The 19,583-nt window shown below is 34.4% G+C and overlaps 1 protein-coding gene across 1 annotated transcript in view; it reads right to left on the bottom strand.

Annotated features, from left to right (window-relative positions):
* The window catches only part of pcdh15a (protocadherin-related 15a), a 164,407-nt gene that overhangs the window by 52,652 nt on the left and 92,172 nt on the right, over nt 1-19,583 (bottom strand). Inside the window, exons 15-21 of the mRNA XM_059565825.1 lie at nt 17,070-17,263; nt 16,851-16,983; nt 15,594-15,673; nt 12,511-12,604; nt 10,228-10,356; nt 6,074-6,379; nt 2,344-2,568 (exon numbers count right to left, since the gene is read on the bottom strand). Of these exons, the coding sequence (XP_059421808.1) occupies nt 2,344-2,568; nt 6,074-6,379; nt 10,228-10,356; nt 12,511-12,604; nt 15,594-15,673; nt 16,851-16,983; nt 17,070-17,263 (1,161 nt within the window). The remainder of the gene's footprint in view (nt 1-2,343; nt 2,569-6,073; nt 6,380-10,227; nt 10,357-12,510; nt 12,605-15,593; nt 15,674-16,850; nt 16,984-17,069; nt 17,264-19,583) is intronic.

The raw sequence follows: 19,583 nt of genomic DNA, 5'->3' as shown, positions 1-19,583 counted from the left end.
AAAACAATTTTATATCTTGTTATTGATTATTTAAATGTTGAGATTATAACCCAATAGTAAAAAACTATAGAGTTAAACCGAAAATAATTAAAATATAAATATTAGATAAAAAAATAAACAAAACTTAGAAAAAAAGCACTAAAATTACTTACTGGAAATAAATAACTAAAAAGAACTATAAAAAATAAAATAAAAATAAATCCAACCTAAATACTACTAGTAAAAAATGACAAAAGCACATAAAAAAATGACTAAAATTATTTTAATGAAACTGAAAATATAAAAATGAGAGTATATTCAAAATATTAATTAAAAATTATAAAACCAATGTCAGACTCTGTTCCATGTCTGTGTGTGTGTCCTTCTCCCACGTGCTCCATGTTTTGTTTATTTCCTTAATTGGTCTTCCTGTTCCTGTCCTGATTGTGTTATCATTTGTTCCAAGTGTTCCCCAGTTCTGTTCCATTGTGTCCCATTGGGGAAGTCGTGGCCTAGTGGTATGAGAGTTTGACTTCTAACCCTAGTTGTGGGTTTGAATCTCGGGCCGGCAATACCATGACCAAGGTGCCCTTGAGCAAGGCATCGAACCCCTAACTGCTTCCCGGGCGCCTCAGCATAAATGATGAACACTGCTCCGGGTGTGTGTTCACAGTGTGTGTGTTTGTTCACTGCTCTGTGTGTGTGCACTTTGGATGGGTTAAATGCAGAGCACGAATTCTGAGTATGGTTCACCATACTTGGCTGAATGTCACGTCACTTTCACTTTCATTAGTTTCAGTGTATTTAAAAATGTGTTCTGTACCTCATTTCCTGTCCGGTATTGTTCGTCTCACCCTACGTGTGCTTTCCTGGTGTTCAGTTCAATAAAGTTGTGTTTATTGGAATTATACTTGTGTTTATCTCCTCGATCCAGTACAGTAGACACGCATGACAACTAAATAAATAATATTAAATAACATTGATTATGAAATACAACATGTAAATAAGTAATAGCATTTAACATTCAATTGTAATTATAATTATTCATACACTCAATCTTTAAATTAATGTCCAAATTTGTAATCTTAAATTTGTTAAACTGCATCTTTTGAACTTAAATTTAAGAAGCATAGATTAGTCTGATAAATGCAAGCGACCCTGCAGCGAGGTGGGTGGATGCTCATTTGCATGTATTTGCTTTGGACTTCCCACAGTTTGGCAAGTACGGACTGAAGTGATCAAAGGAAGCAAAACTGATTTAATGAGCCATTGGCTGCCACTCGTACGACTTGTGTGGAACGACCTTGTTTGGGTCGGTCGCTCTCTCTAGCCAAAAACACAAAAAGTTGTGATTTGAGTGTTTTTTTCAGGCATTTACTGATGTTACCTACAGAAATAAAGTTATTTTTCCCCATATTAGTTTAATTATAACATTGCATACTGGTTGCCCACAATGCTAACTTAATATATTTACTTCCAAAATTATTACATTCTGTACATTCTCAGAAAAAATTGTACAAAAGTTATCACTGGACTAGTACCCTTTCAAAAAGAAACTAATATTTACATTTTAGGTAATAATATGGGTCTTTAGGAGTAAATAAGGTACAAAGATGTAACTTTTAAAAGGATACCGCACCAGTAACAGCTTTTGTACCTTTTTTTCTGAGAGAATTCATTTTTAGTCTGTGTTAGCTATTGCGTTCAGTAATGCTAATGCATAAACCCTCGCTGAAAACCACATTTCTATCAGATTTACATAATTAAAAATGGAACTTATTACATGAAGTTCAAGTTCATTTTTAATCACACGCACTCGCTCCAGCTGCTGTAAACTGGAGGAGGCTAATCCTTCTGTTCTGATCCCCCGGCTAATCATCGAGGCGATGGAGAGCGCTCGTGTTAAAATCCTCACATAATTGCAGTCACAAAGCTAATGAGTCATTCAGGCCTGGAATAGCTGTGCCAGGCTAGCATCAGAACCTAGCTTTGTCTGTCACTCCTGTCACCGTCAACCCGAAATATCACAACGGGAAAGCAGGAGAACGCAGGCGAGGATCCAGTAAACAACGCCCACAATTCTGCCAACACAGGGGTTTCTCTTTCAAGACTAATTGAATTCAGAGATCAAATCTTTTATAGGCATTACTGGAACAGAGTCAGCGGAGCTTCTGCGAGAAGCGTAAGCACGTAGACACTGTGGACGAGCTTTGAATGATCTAATCCAATCACGGCACTAGACCTGATGAAAACTGGCCTCCTTCCCACAAGTTCAAACCAGGAAGAGAGTTTCTCATGCTGCCACTGAGACTGGTGTGATAAAACGAGTTTTTTAAAGCTGCTGAGCGCTCTTAGAGGCTTTACCGTGATTCTAGCGATGACTGTGGCTGCTCCAGGAGGAAGGACTCCTCCGTGATCTAACGCCTCCACTTCAAACGTGTAGGTGCTGTTGCCTGCTGCCAAGTCCTCAAAGTCTAGCGCCTGCAGGACTGATATGGCGCCGGTCAGACGGTTCACGGCGAAGAGCTGCTGAGCCGCTTCTGTTTTTATTCTGTAGGTCACGTTAGAGTCGAGATCGGCATCCACCGCCTGAGAGACACAGAGGAAAGAGAACAGAGAGAATAAAGGTTAAAAAAGAGAATTAATGATCCCACACTTGGCCAGGTACTGCAGGAATAAAGAAACCTAAAATGTTTCTTAAAGGGACAGCAAACCTGAATATAAAAATTCCATCATCATATTCTTGACCCTTGTTTCTTCAAATCTGTATGACTTTCCTTCTTCTGTGGAACAAAAGAGTGTATGTTTATATCCATTTAACAAATGTTTTTCCACAGAAGAAAGAAAGACATTATGATCTTGTCCCGCATCTCATACTGTATCACTGCAACGTTTAAAAAACAATGTAATATGCTAAGTTTTACAAATGTAAAAAATCTGTCATATATAAAATTGATTTTTAAATGTTTGAACAATAAGGCAGCATCTGTTGTATGTAAACTGATAAAGAGACAGGATGATACAAGAAGAATCACTAGGAGTTCATCAGGTGGGAATTATAGGATTCATTTTTGTAGAACTACACAAGGGCAAAGAGCCTTTTCTATTGAGGGCTCCAAACTCTGGAACCTGTTGTCAAATGAATTTAAGGCAATACTTGAAATTAAGTCCTTTACATAGAAGTTAAAGCGGTGGTTTAAAATAATTGCATATTTAATTGTAATCATTTTTGTATGTAAAAGTGTAATGTAATGTAAAAGTTTTTTTTTCTTTTCTTTTTTTTCTTTTTTCTTATATGTATAATTTAGGTAGGTATTTGAATGTCTATAAGTGATATATTGTGGTAGTTTATGAGTAGTAGTTTTATTCTTTGTTTTTATTTTTTTTATTTTAGAAAAGCCTTTCTAGGGACCTGAGATGCAAATTAGCTTTTGCTATACTCTATATGTTTAATACATATTTTCCAGCTTTGACTGGGATAATGTTTTTTTTTGTACTGTCCCTATACAAATAAAGTTATAAATAAATAAAAAATAAGGGTAAATAAATTTGGTCAGGACATGGATTTTATCCATCTCAGCTGACCACTGGCCGATCAGATGACACGAGAGATCTTAAATGGTGGCCTCATGGACAACATAAAATACTGTTCATAACCCATTTCTCTTCTCTAACCAGGCTTATTTTTGAGTGAAAATTAAAACTTAACTTAAATAATAATAATAATAATAATAATAATATTTGGGAATTGTCTGGATTGTGAAATGTTGCTGTTACATACCATAATTGAGGTAAGTAACAAAATAAACTGTTATGATCAAATTAAATTAGATTATTTGATTATTTGTGTTATTGGCAAGAGTATATATAAAAATAGTAAATTACAGCTATGGCTTTTGTATGTGCATATCTATTTAGTAAATTATTATTATTATTTATTAAGACTTAAGTCCAACAATAATCTGAATCATCTCCTCGGTAATATTGTATTATTGTTGCATTTTTAAGTTTTGATAAATAAATAAAATAAATAAATAAAAATAGGATTTATTAAAAATAATAAATCCAAAACCCAAAGCTTTAATTTCAGCATGTGGACATCTATCTAGTCTTGCCAATAAAAAAATAATTGAATAAAATAAATGCAAAAAATAAAAAGACTAATAAATAGAACTATTTGCAATAATGTGCACTGCCAAATGATGCACAATTAGACCACAAACATGCATTAAGCAAGTAAAAATGGTCCACATTGATCGCACTGCATTTAATGTCACTGCATTAGATGACAAGATATTAAGTAACTATACTCTGCATTTTTCCAAATGCATTGACTTTTTAACATCTTGGTGTGAAATGTTTTACCTGAAAAGTGTGTTTGAAATATCCCCCCTTTTTTTTCTTTTTCTTTTTTAAACAAATGGCACTTGGTTTGACATTTTGTTATACAGTATAGTGAACTGACATTTCTACATTTCTGAGTGTGCCTCAGGTGTCCAGATATATTTTGGGGCCACTGTACATGTTAAGCACACATAGAGTCATAGTTGCGTTCCACGTGCGTGTGCATCTGAGGCTGATCAGGAGTGAAAGCTAACAGACAGCAGAGGAGAGGTGCTCTGAGCAGCTCTGTCTCTCTGAGGGTGTGAGTACCTTTCAGGTGTCTTTCTTTGATGTGGGAGGCACAAGGAATTAGATTCTACACTGATCTCAAAGGTTTCAGAAGTATATAAATAAAGTGCAGGACCCCCAGAGAGAAATAGCACAGGGAATCTGATTAGTAGATCAGCCCCGGACCAGATTCTGTCACCAGGATCCACGCGCTCTGACACCAGCCAGTGCTGCGGGGACCTGAAGGTGTCAGACACACTGAGATAAAAATAAAGCAGGAAGATCACTGTCTTCAAATAGTGTCACTCATTTGCCCCTCATCCATCGACCACACACACACACACACACACACCCTTACTTTTCCTTCAATCTGAATCCAAAACTGGAATGCACTTTTTTTCAATTTTGCCTGCTAATAGTATTGTATATCTGAACACATATCGTTTTAGGCCAAATACACAAATACATCTGGCCACATCTACACACATGTCATGAAACAATATGTGTTCAATAAATACATACATTAACAGTCAAAAGTTGATTTGGTTCTCAATTATTAATGGTACCACATCATTAATATGATCAAAAAAAAAAAAATAATAATAATAATATTATATGTATATATATATATATATATATATATATATATATATATATATATATTACTGTGGAAACAAGTATGCATGTATTTATTTGATTGACTCATTGATTGATTGTCTGATCTTGTGATGGAAAAAAGTTTAAAAGAACAGCATTGATTTTGAATACTGTATAACATTATACACATTTTTGTCACTTTTATTTATTTACTTGAATTTTAATTACCCCAGACTTTTGAAAATTCGGCTTCATTATCAGAGGAAAAAACTGCATTTTAAAATATATAAAATATGAAACAACTATTTAAATTTTTAATAACCTAATTTTTTAACAATATTACAGTTTTTCACAGTTTATTGAGTTCGTCTCTCAGACTTTTTGCTCATATTTATCTCTAGTTCATGCAAAATTCATTGGTGATTGTATTGTTACATAGGCGTTCTGCTAAAACTCTCAAGAGCATGATCGTTTAGATGCACATTTATCACAAGACAACATCTCCTGTTTTCACATTGGGTCTGTCAAGCTTGTCAATTTTTATCTAGTTAAATATGCAGCCCGTCAGGAATAAACAGGGAAACGCAGAGACGTTTTCCCCCACACTCTCAAGGGATACTAAACACACATAATCAGCCAGTAACTGTCAGGCCAGCAGACACAACACAGATAGACAGACACATAAATAAACACACACACACACCCACAAACAATCTGCTTTTCCTTCCTTTCTAAAAGTCAGGTTAGATGCCCAGGTCAAACGGAGGCAGAAATTTTACAGTTCACCTTTAACTTTCTCAACAGCTTATGTCAACATCATATTAGAACATCAACATCAAATCGTGAAGTATTCCGAATTGAGAGAACTACACAACCAACCACTTACACTGAGTCTCAGGATGACGGTTCCAGCTGGGGTGTTTTCTGGGACGTTGACGGTGTAGATGGGCTGGGAAAACACAGGGCTGTTGTCATTGATGTCTGTCACCTCCACCAACAATGTGATGGTGGTCCTGCGAGGGTCCACAGCTCCATCTGATGCCTCCACGATCAGATCGTACCGGCTCCGAGTCTCTCGGTCCAGCGGCACCGCAGTGAAGATTTTGCCCGTGGCGTTTATGGTGAACAGAGACGCAAAGGAGAGCAAATGGTAGCGGACCTGACCGTTGAGCCCGGCATCAGGATCAGTGGCCTGAAAACAGAGACATGCACTCATGAATTTGATATTTATATCGTATATTCAGCAGTTTTAGTTATTTAAATCAACTTGATTTAAATCATCTATTGGTTTGTATCCATCAATTTAGTTTGCCACTGAATCATTCTCACTGAATCACTTTCAGTTTTGAGTCAGTAGTTTTTTTCTTTACTCACTTCTTTTAAATACTTTTAATCATAAAAAGTGCATGAAATTGATCAGAAGTGACAATAAAGACATAGTGTTACATACGTTTTATATTTCAGATAAATGCTGCTCCTTTGAACTTTTTATTTATTAAATGATTCTCAAAAATATATCACAGTTTCCACAATACATTATATATATATATGGTGTTGTTAAACATGAGAAACTTTCAAAAAATTTATTTACTCCATTACGACAACTTTGTATTGTAATTATGATATAAAGTTACTCAAATCAGGGATATATTTAATTTTGGTTTCAAATTTACCAAGCACCCACTGTACAACCTTTACAATGAAAAAAAAAGAAAATAATAATAAATAAATAAATAAATAAATAAATAAATAAATAAATACTACTACTGATAATAATAATCGCAGCCAGTTTTTTAGAGGAAAGAAATAAAGATTTACTGAACTAATCTTAATTCCTGCGTGGTTACAGCGGCTCATTTGTATGTGAGCAGGAGAGCAGTGCTCTGCTGTAATGGCTTTAGAGGTGCCTGCTATAATTCCTTCCTGTAGGGGGGGGGGTTATTAGAGAAGCATGCCGGGTTGGCGACATAAATGACACAGACTCTGGGAGGAGAGAGAGAGAGAGAGAGAGAGAGAGAGAGAAATAGAGAGAGAGAGAGAGAGAGAGAGAGAGAGAGAGAGAGATGAGAGGAGGGACAGGACGATGATGGGATGAAGGGCCAAAATCCAAATGTGGGCGAATGGAAATAAGTGAAATGAAAAGAGCACGTCTGAGCCTTGAGAAATTACAGCCACATCTGAGCGCTGAGGAATGAAAGTGCTGCCCGTGGCCCTCTCACCAGCAGCACTCATCAAACGTCCTGACAACACACTTACATGGCATCTGCTCGCCTCAATAATTAACTAATGGAATGAATATGTAAACAGAGCGATAAATAAACAAACAAACAACACTACACAATAAATTAATAAAAACCTGTTTCCTGATGTCACTTTTGACTGTTATTCCCTCAAACATCTCACCATTTATTATAAGTTTTGATTCACCTTTTTTGCCTTCGCTAGTTCATTTTAAATGACAATGAATCTTTGAGTATATTTAGTTTATTTACAGTCGAACACTAATGCTCATAAAAGATGCATGTATAATAAATATGAAAGAATCCGCAAAAATATAAGTTGGAATATAGCACATCAAATACTTATTATTTTATATAACCAGAATGGTGCAATATTCATCTATCAGATTCTAAAAATGGAAAAATTGATATATGTATATATATATAAGTTCAGTTCTGTAAGATTTTTCAGTTTTGAAACAAGTGTCTTATGTTCAAGCAAGGTTGCATTTATTGGATTAAAAATGTAGTAAAAACTGTTTTCTATGTGAATCTATTTTTACATGTAATGTATTCCTGTGATGTCAAAGCTGAATTTTCAGCATCATTACTACAGTCTTCAGTGTCACATGATCACAATGATTTTGCTGCGTACCTTTTTTACGGACTCTTTGATCAGCAGAAGGTCTAAAGAACAGCATTTATTTGAAATGTATTTTATTTTATTATTTTCATTTTATGTACTTGTGGCGAGTGGGGCGGGGCCGAGGGACGTGGGAACAAGGAGTGAGGCCGGCAATGTTTGGGCAAATCAGTGACACCTGCGACCCACTGCCGGTCTCGAGTCCTACGTAGGAGATGGAAGGATATAAAACTGGAGCGACGACAGTGAAGGACGAGAGAGGACCAGGCCTGGGCCCCACTCGCCACAGTACTATAAAATACAAATTTGAACTGTAATGCATAATATAATATAATATAATATAATATAATATAATATAATATAATATAATATAATATAATATAATATAATATAATATAATATAATATAATATAATATAATATAATATAATATAATATAATATAATATAATATAATATAAGCAGACAGATTTTGTCCCCAAGGTGAAAAGGTCTATCAAAATGGGTTGTTTTGTAGAATGCTTGAAGCTCTCAGTGTGAATAGTATCTTAAGGCTTTTGGACATGTTAGCCTGTGGCAAACATCATGGCTGTAAGTGTCTGTAGAGCGGGAACACACTGATGTGCGTGTGTGATGTGTGAAGTAAGTGTCCGTATGCGTACGCTTGTTTGTTGTCACAGCACAATAAGAATCCAGGTGTTTTTGATCTCCACGGAGATCTGTGTGTGAATTTGAGAGCAAGGCCTCAAAGTTTGATGAGCACCTGCTTGTTGTGAACATGGCAGACTACACAGAACATGAGAGGATGATGAAATAAAAAGAAGCTGATGGAAAGTGAGAGAACAGCTCAGAGCGAGGGATCCGACTTTAGCAACATCCAAAAAACTAATTTTTAGCTGTTTAATAGTTACTTCACAAAAACAATATGATGCCACATGAGGACAGCACACACTGAATCATTTCAATGGCAATAATGTTTTATTTATACTAAACTCATGACTCTGTGATTGAATTTAAATTTTACTCAAATTAGACTGTTTTCTTTTTTTTACTATTCATTAATTAATTAATTAATTAATTCATTCATTCATTCAATACAAATAAACAAATGAAAAAATTAAATGAAATACAAAATAAAATAAAAAATGGCAAATGGTATATTATATTTACACATTTAGAACCAGCCTAACTAAAACAAAAAATAAACTAAATTGGAAAGATAGTAAAATATAAAATAGAAATAAAAATCACAATAAATTTTAGCTTATAAAATCATATATATATGATTTTTTAATGCTTGGTTTTAAGACACTAAAAAGCAATAACACTATGCTGTGCTGAAGTTTTTTTGAAATGTACTTTTGCAGCCCTAAAACACTAAAGCTTAAACATAAATAAATAAATAAATAAATAAATAAATAAATAAATAAATAAATAAATAAATAAATAAATAAATGAATGAATGAATGAATGAATGAATGAATGAAAACAAAAACTAAACTGAAAAGAGAGATTGATATTAAAATAGATAAAATCTAAATTAAAAAACATTTACAATACTATTAATTATGTCTAGATTAAGGTTTTTGCAGATTGTTTGTGCATTTAAATCTACAAAAAACATGTGATGAAAATATTAAAAAGACGATGAAAAAACAAAGGGGACAGTTCATAGAGAAAGATCCAACTTTTATTTTATGTGTTACTTCTGGAAAACAATATCATGCCATATGAGATCACCTGCACTAAATGATTTCAGTCGCAGTTTTACTGATGCACAAAGGCACTGTCACATCATCTTATGCCTGTCAATCACATCGGCACCGAACTCAGTGATCAAGACATCACAGAGAAACAAATGAGCGATAAAGAGACGCATGATGACAACACGGCATTGTGAATGAAAGCCTGACGCATCTTTCATTGATTATCTTTCTAACCAACCAAAGCATGATTAATCAAACACGCTAATTAAAAATCCAACCACTTGGCAGGGCGGAACAGCAGCAGTCATCAGGGACTGACTGTAAGGTGACTAATGACTCTAATTTACCATGACTTAATTAGAGAATGATACAAAGTGATGTCTGAAGATCTGTGTGGCATGACGGTTGAGACCCTCAGAAGACAGCAAATTCACCAAAATAAAAATACATCATATGTTTTGTCATGGAACTTACCCTGACTTGACCCACGAAAGCACTGGCCTCTTCCTCCCTCACGGTTAGGTTTCTGAGTAGAGTGAGGTCGAAGCTGGGGTCATTGTCATTAACATCCGTGATGACAATGCTGACAGTAGCCGTGGAAATCTACAAATAAGGACAGAGTGATTAAATATCATCAGGAATGAATTAAATATGTAAGAATGACAAGTTCAGGATCAACACTCTTGCTGGTCCTGAAACAAAATGATTTTACTATCTTATAAATGATTTTTGAGGTTGGTAATGGTAATAAATCTTTGGTCATTTGAATGTCATTGAATGGCAACTAAGAATGATTACGATTATGGAAATGTAAAAAAAAAAAAAAAAAGAAAAGGAAAATCTCATGCTATACTTGTTATGACTCCAAATTTACAATAAAATTAATTCAAAATCATTTTAGCTAACTATTATTATTATTATTATTTATTTCTGTTCGTCAGATGGCATATTGTAAAGCTTAACAACCCATCTGACTAAAAACTAATAAAAAAAACTATATTAGAAAGACAAATTGGTAATAAAATAGAAATAAAAATAAAATAAAACTAGCTTTTTTTATATATATTTTAAAATACACTTTAATGTTTAGTTTAATGTTCAAGGCACTTCAAAGCAACAACACTAGACTGTGCTGAGAAATAAAATTCCATTAAATATTTTTAATGATACTAGTTCCAGCATTCATTTATGCAGCCCTAAAACACTAAAACCTAACTTATTTATATATAAATAATAATAATAATAATAATAATAATAATAATGGAAAGAGAATAAAATATAAATACTAAATAAAAAAATTAAAGCATTTATGCTTAAACATACATATGAAAAATTTGGTTATGAATTGTTTGTTAGTGCCTATACACATACAAAAAGCACAGTCCTGACAGTTCTACTGAACCCTGGAGTTCAGTGTGCTCTTGCTGTCAAACCCTGAACCTTTCACAGCATTCACTCTGACAATCACCATGCTGCTGTCTGTCAGTCTTATTAGTTGCCTTTTTAAATATTGAAAATGACTTCCCTGGAAAATAAATAAATAAATAAATAATGTCACCATTTAGTTTCTGACTCTATTCCAGAAACACATTTGCAGAGATGTTATTAAATCATAAGCAATTGAGTTTCTGGGGCTTAAAAGTTTAATAGCACACAGTGATGAATATAAATTCAACTGATCAGTCAAGAATCACATGTAGAGTTTAAATCCCTGTGGGATGTGCATGAAAAATTAATTCACAAAAAAATAATAATAATAATAATAATAATTGTAGTCATAGATGGAGTTGTTGGTTGTTGTTTGGCAAAAACATTTTTTCCCCCTACAATTCTGTCAAGAGACATCAACACCATCAAACACACACACACACACACACACACACACACACACACGCGCGCGCGCACACGCACACACACACACGCACACGCACACGCACACACACACACACACAAACACACACACACACACACACACACACACACACACACACACACACACAGACTGAAGGACAAGTGCAATACGAATGTGCTGAACCCCACTGAAGCCTGTTTGATCTCAAGAATGTGAGCTGCACTGAATATTTCATTAGATATCATTATAAAGCTTTAAGAGGTGGAGGTCAGGTAAATTACATTGATTAATTAACCACTTTGCACTTTCTATGTCCATGATCTGAAATGTAAATGATTTAATGGACTTGTTTGACCAGATGAAAGTCATTTTGCCCAGTCATGTTGCGCAGGGAAAGATGAAGGCACGTCCTTCTGTCTCAAAATGCTTTTAACGTGCCTGTCTTCCTTGAAAACTCCCTCTTCATCGGCTCTACATATATCAGCCCGTGTTTGATAAATGAGCTTCATGCAGTCATTTAGCACTCCAGCGTTTCTCTGTTTGCTGAGGTTCTCTCATTAGAGTAGCTAAGCCGATAATACAAGTAAATGTTCTTTTAAAAAGGTGAATGTGTTTAAACAAGATGTGCACTGAGTCTCATTACAGAACATCCTTGAGAAGTTTTTGACAGTAATGACTATGCAAAAAAAAAATTAATGAATAACAAATTATATAGAAATATGTTTTTTCCAGCTTGGATTATGGGTGCTTTTGTGAAAATATGCATTTAAAGCAACACGAGAATGTGGCATGAAACATATTATATGAAAGATATGAAAAGAGGTTGTGAAGAGATCAGACGTTTAAATCAGAGCAGGTGTCAGTCAGTGTAAAAGTGCTGATTTTGGGCATGGGTGCAGTCTCACCCCTCCTGGGTGGCCGTCAGATGCCGTGATGATGAGGCGATACTGGTCAATGGTCTCTCTGTCCAGAGGTTTGGCCAGCAGCAGAAGACCTATACTGAACAGACACATAACATTTTTGGTTACACTTTATTTCGATAGTCCACTTTAGACATTCTACTGACTATAAGTAACTTTGTAACTATATGTCAACTACATATCAACTAAATCTCAGAAATTTGCAACTAAATGTCTACTAACTCTCAGAGTAGACTGTTAGGGTAGGTTTAGGGTTAGTGTTAGGGTAGGTTTAGGCTTAGTATAAGTTGACAATAAGTTGACAAAGAAAGTGTTAGAAGATATTAAGCAGACGGTCTACTAATACTCTACTAACTGCTAGTTGACATGTAGTTGCAAAGTTACTTACTGCTAGTAGAATGTCTAAAGTGGACTATCAAAATAAAGTGTTATCACATTTTTTTTTCTATTTAAATATATATATTTAGCTGCACAATCTCATAAACCAACTACTGCCTTGATCAATATAAGCAAAGAACATCATTGTACATAATATTACTGTATTGCTTTTCTTCATTATGCCTTGAAAAAAGTAGTTTTATGCTATTTTTTTTTTATCTTGATTGTATTCATTCATAATATTTAATCGTGATTTTGTTAATTACTAACACTTAAATACAGTTTTTATTGTTGTTGTTATTGTCATTATTCTGTATAATTATTTGGCAATGCTGTATGTAAACATAATATTGTCAATAAATTACTTTAAATGGAACTGACAGAATTTGAACGGACAAAAGAAAAAAAAGGTTTAGTCTATATTGAGGACAGTGATGAATCTTGTCAACCGAATTAAATTAGCATTTTACCCAAATTTTAGTCATTTACTGTTTATGTTGTTTCAGAGCTCCTTGACTCTTTATAGATTTTATGTAGGATGTGAATCTTTTTTTACATTATACATTACATTTATTCACTTAGCTGACGGTTTTATCCAAAGCAACTTACAATTGCCACATATGTCAGAGGTCGCACGCCTCTGGAGCAACTAGGGGTTAAGTGTCTTGCTCAGGGACACATTGGTGTCTCACAGTGGATTCGAACCCGGGTCTCTCACACCAAAGACATGTGTCTTATCCACTGCGCTAGCACCACCCCATCACCCCATTTTTATAAAATGTATGTGGAAGGTGAAGCATACAGTGTGTATATATATATATATATATATATGGTGATTCAAGATATGTCACATCAATGATGGCAAACATCATTAGGTCTCATAACCTAATCATGATGCACCAAATTATGCCAATATTCAAATAGCACAAATGAGATTTGGGAGTAAAAGTGCCAATACGCAACATCTGTTCCATATACATAAATCTATTGCAGCTACTCAGAGTAATGAATCAAACAGGCTATCACACTTTTAAAATTTTTTAATCTTGACAGCTCCTCCAATTTCATTACATAGAAAAAAATCAACATAAACAACATTTTTAGAATAACATGAGTGTGAGTAAATGATGACATAGTTTTCATCCATCTGTTTAATTCTGGGATTATTTTCATAGTGACGAGGTAGAACACGTACTCAGAACACAGAATGACCTGTAAGATCAGAAACTGTGCCTAGGAAATTGTATTCAGGATTAAATTTTTGGGTGTGTTTGTGTCGTGACCATAATTTACATAATTCCTTTGTTGAATCAGCTGCTAAAACAATCAATGTAGATAGTAAATAAACATTGGTATCTACATGTGCAATTCAACAACCAATATCTATGATCATCCACGCTGAAGCGGCCATTATCATTTGTAGACCAATAGGATTTGAGCTCCTACAGTGAGCTCACACGGGTGTGTGTGGGGGGGAAGTGGTGGATGAGGATGGACAGACAAGATCCTGTTAACATTGCAGTCACACACAGCAGAAGAAGCAGGCTGCTGTGCTGCTTGCTCATGTGTGTGTGTGTGTGTGTGTGTAGAATTATATTCCTCCTCAGTTGACCTCTACAAAAGCGATATTGAACGTGTCCTCTGAAGCCTTCGAAACAGCCGTATAAAACACTTCAGTAACTGGGATTCTCTTTTCTTTCGGCCTCACAAACCTTCTGCCAGCCACACAGCATTCAAGGCAAAGTCTTTAAATTTTAACATCCCTTTTTAATGACTCTTCAACTGTCTTTGCTGTTTCTTCAACAGAAAAAAAAAATCCTTTGTAAGACAAATCAGTGTAAGAGGGTTTTATTTCAGCAGTCACCTCACAAAACCTCTTCACATTTTTACTAGTGACATTACTGATAATATTAAACAAGAGAAGAGAAGAGAAGAGAAGAGAAGAGAAGAGAAGAGAAGAGAAGAGAAGAGAAGAGAAGAGAAGAGAAGAGAGAAGACCAGATGAAGTGATAATGATGCAGTGAAGCATAAAGAGATAAAACAAGGTGATACGAGATGTGAAGAGAACCGACGAGATGAGACATAATGAGAAGATAAATGATAAGAAAAGACATGGTAAGAAAAGATTAGACTAGACCCAATGAAATTAGACTAGGCAAGGCACAGCAAAGCATGATGAGATGGAGCATGAGGAGAAGACACAAAAGCAGAGAACAGACTAGATGAGGTGAGACAAAAAAGAAAATACACAAAAAACAAAAGAACAGATTAAGTGAAACAAGAAAAATGAGAAAAAAATGACAAGAGATGTATATAACACTAGCTCTCTGCTCTGATAACTCTCTTTTTTTTTTACTACATACAACAGTCATAAATCACTAATAAACCAACTGCATGTTACTATAAAACAAAGCCTTTCAAATTCTCACACATTAGTACCCAGAAACATTCACACTCTAAGCTTGTTTGTGCATTTGTCTTGTCTTCATTCCTCCAATGAGGGATTCTCATTCAGAGAGAGGCACAGATGTACGTACTGTATAGACCATATGCCATATATGTACTACACATTTCTGTCCCTAAAATGATAATGTTGCTATTCAAGATGCGCAAACAAATAGAATTCTGAATTGCAATACAAGATCTGTAAATTCTTAATTGAGGGATTTTATTTATTAATGAAAACTTACGTTTGTGAAAGGTTGAAGACCTGCTGTGGGTCACCGCTCTGTATCCGGTAGATGATGGGATCCAGCTCTCGGTCTGTAGCCTGTGAAAATACATCATTTCACACTCAGTTTACACTAGTAGTTCAGACAAGTACCAGCTGGTGAAACAAAATCAATGTAACATGAAATCAATTGCAGCATAACAATACACTTAAATGAAAAGGCCAAATCTGTTTGAAGGACATGATGAACAACTGTAGAATCAGTGACATTTTATAACACATATAAATGTATAACCCTACGCTTTTTTCCAGGATACCTGCTGATATTGATTATGCTGTTTTCTGAGTTTGACAGCTCAATTTGTCTGTGCAGTTGAGTTGTAAAATCATAAAATATTTTAGAATAAATGTATAATTATAAAAATAATTTCATATTATCTTATGAAAAAAGAAATCACTGTATACATGTGGCCATGTTCAGAATGGCTATCTACACACTCCACTTCAGCAGTATCTTTATGTGCATTCAGTACTATGCTAATTTTTTTTGCATGCACAGAATACCCAGATGACCTACTACATTTATCAAAATGTGCAGTATACAAAAGGGCATATTGCGTGGGATACTGTATCCCACAATGCAATGCATTCAACCTGACCTTCTATTTCCAGTGTATCTGCCAACATCTTTTTTTTTTTTTTTTGTAATTTGATCAGACTTCAAAGGCTTAAGACCAGACTTCCAACACATATTGACCCATGAATTTTTCAAGACTTTTTCAGTCATTCATGATTACTGGATAAGAATTTCTTTAAACCATTTAATAGATTGCACGCAAAAATAGAAATTAAAAATCAATTTAGAACAATAATAATGATTTAAAAATGAAGAAAGCATGACTAAAATATTAAAATACATTATATAAAATATTATTGTTATTAAATAAATTGTTATATTATATTATATTATATTATATTATATTATATTATATTATATTATATTATATTATATTATTCTATAATTATATAATATATTTTTATTATTATTATTATTATTATTATATTACTTAAATAATAATTATTACATTTATTATTAAATTAGACATTTCCATGTCCAGAACTGAGAACTTTAAAATTTCCAGATATTTTCATGACATGTTTTGCATGACCATGTTGAAATACTGTTTAAAAAGTTGGCAGTTTTTAAGAGTATGCTGTATAGTATGCAGTAAACAGTAGGTTAATATTCCATTCCAAGTAAAATCTGTGTGTGTACCTGCAGATTCACCAGTATGGCTCCTATCCTCATGGCCTCGCTGATCTCCAGGTTGTAGGTCTGTAGGGGGAATCGTGGTGGACTCTGATTGTTGGGTGGCAGAACCTCTACGTAAACTGTAGTTATGGAGCTCCTATACACAAAGTGACAAAGAAAATAAAAGACCAAAGACAAAAGCAAACACTGCTATGTAACTGATGTAATGAAGTCACATCTGACCTCCTCTCTGTGTCAGGAGCATTGTCTGACGCTCTGACGGTCAGTGTGTAGGAACGGCTGACAGTCAGTCTGACCCCTGGTGCTAAGGTGATTCGTCCTGTGCGGTTGTTGATTATGAAATCACCTTGATCTCCAGCCAGGATGGCGTATGTGATGAGTCCGTTTAAACCAGCGTCAGCGTCCTGAGCCGTCAACTGACAGAACAAACACAGCCAGTATTATTTGAAGCCACATTCATTTGTTTCACACTGATCTTCATTACTCTTCCAAAAAGTGCTATGGTAATTTACTCGGAATTGAATATATTTAGGTTTTTAATATCTTTGTGTTAACTTATTTGAAAGAGAATACACACACAAACAGCAGTTTCAAATCAACGAATACAAATAATGATTTAAAATAAATCTATATTAATATAAAATATATTAAATACACATTATATAATAAAATATATTAAAATATCAACATTATATATGTATAAATATATATTTATAGAATTGTATTAGTCTGTTTTGACTCACATTTTGAATTAAATCAGAATTAAATTAAGATTAGGGATCTCATTCAAATAATTCAATTAAAAGATTTTCAGATGGTGAAACGTGTACTGTTTATCTGATAGTACACTTTATTGAATACCATGGTACTTCTATAATGCATGGCTTAAAAACCACGGTGGTACCATAGTGCCATGCTCAAAAGCCTAGTACTTTTTTCATAATATTTAAATGCCTTTTTCTCACAATATTTACAGATGAGGTCTTAGTTCTACTCGCTGAACTTTTACTTTCTTTAAACTCAACACTCATTACATTATATCAGCCATAAGAGAAAATCCATCCATCCATCCTTATTAAAATGCAGATTAGACCCTCTGTATTAATGAGGTGTAAAAGCAGCATAATATGATTATTCAGGATAAATTCTCAAACACAAAGATACAGATCAAAGACTAAACACTTCTGATTAGGTTCAAATACGCGCATTTAGATGTAAACACTTAACTTCGAACGTTATCATCTTTAAAAGCACCGGGGCAATAAATACACCCTAAGGGTAATTAATTCAAAGTCCTGCTAATAAGAAAGCGCCACCTCCATCCACGGCTCTCATTATTGAGAAAACTCTCTAGAAGCACTGATCCGTACCGCCGTGCCTTTAGCTGCTTGGAGTGCTGAGGTAAGGAAAAAAATTCTCAACCACACACACTCACTCGAGGGCAGCAAATATGGCTTATAAAACACATCCAAGTGGCCCGGCTGACCTAGCTGTGACCTGTGACCTCATTCCAGCAGGACCAGAGCGGCTTGTTATTTCAAGAGAAACTACAGGCCTTTATGTGACTGATTTTCTGTTGAATCGTGACCCAGCCGTGACAGAATGAGACAAACACAGGCAGAGCAGAACATGAGCAGAGTGCCAAAATAAAGCTGAGAGAATCGTTACTGAGAGAGAGTGAATATGCCATAGCCTGAGGGACAGAAAAGCACACATTATGTTCACTTTATATCATTTTGTCCCACTTTTTGTCAGCCCACCATGTCTACACAAGCCACTTTCACAATGCAAATGAAAATAGCATGTCATTTGCCTTCTGAGAGCTTAATGCTAATCTATACAAACAGTTTGGTTATTTACAGGAGTGTCAACTGTGTTTTATGACCGAATACACAACCTTAAAATTGCAGAATAAGCTGCATTATGTTTATAGATCAAACTAAAAAAGTTGTTGAATTGAACTTCAATGTACTGATGTACCTAGATGTATTTGTCATTCACAAAATGTTGCAAATGGAAGAGACAGAATGAGAGCGACAGATGGACAGGTCACCCGAACAAATCAGTGTTGGGAAAGCTACTTTGAAACTGAATAATTTAAAGCAATTTAATTATAGAAGAGCTACTTACTTAAAAAAGCTTGGCTAAAGCTAAAAACACGGAAGTTAGCTACACAACAAGCTGAAAAGCTAAATATAGTCAAACTATTAACTGGGGAATACTATATTCATGAATGTATACCTTCAACTTACACTAATATACAACTGATAAAACTAAAATTAAAAAAGATAATTATGTGGAAAGATATTGATGGAGAGCAGCACTTAAATCATGAAATATTTCACAATAAAAATATGCAAAGACCGAATTTTTCCCATGTAATTTTTTGTTGTTGTTGAAAAAGTAGTTTGTTACTGGAAAAGCTGCATTGTTGAAAGCACTGTGACAGCTAAAACATGCAGTTAAATTAGAAACTTTAGACCGTTTTAGAAGCAAGCTATTTCTCAACATTGGAACAAAACAACTGAAAAGTAAACATAAAAATATATACAAATTATTCACAAGACACCCTGGGGAGAAAAATGATATTTAGGCATTTGAATGGGGTTCAGTAAGTCTGGTTAAAGATGTAAACAGTTCACAGTATGACTCACTGCAGTTCATTAGCTGCGGTTCATATGATCTGGTTCCTCTTTAAAAAGTTGGTTTATTGCCTGCTCTCTTTGTGTTCATTTA

Source organism: Carassius carassius, chromosome 14, assembly GCF_963082965.1.
Source record: "Carassius carassius chromosome 14, fCarCar2.1, whole genome shotgun sequence".
In the NCBI taxonomy this organism is placed as follows: Eukaryota; Metazoa; Chordata; class Actinopteri; order Cypriniformes; family Cyprinidae; genus Carassius; species Carassius carassius.
The sequence above is the reverse complement of the archived record's forward strand: the minus strand, read 5'-3'. Positions and strand labels throughout refer to the sequence as shown.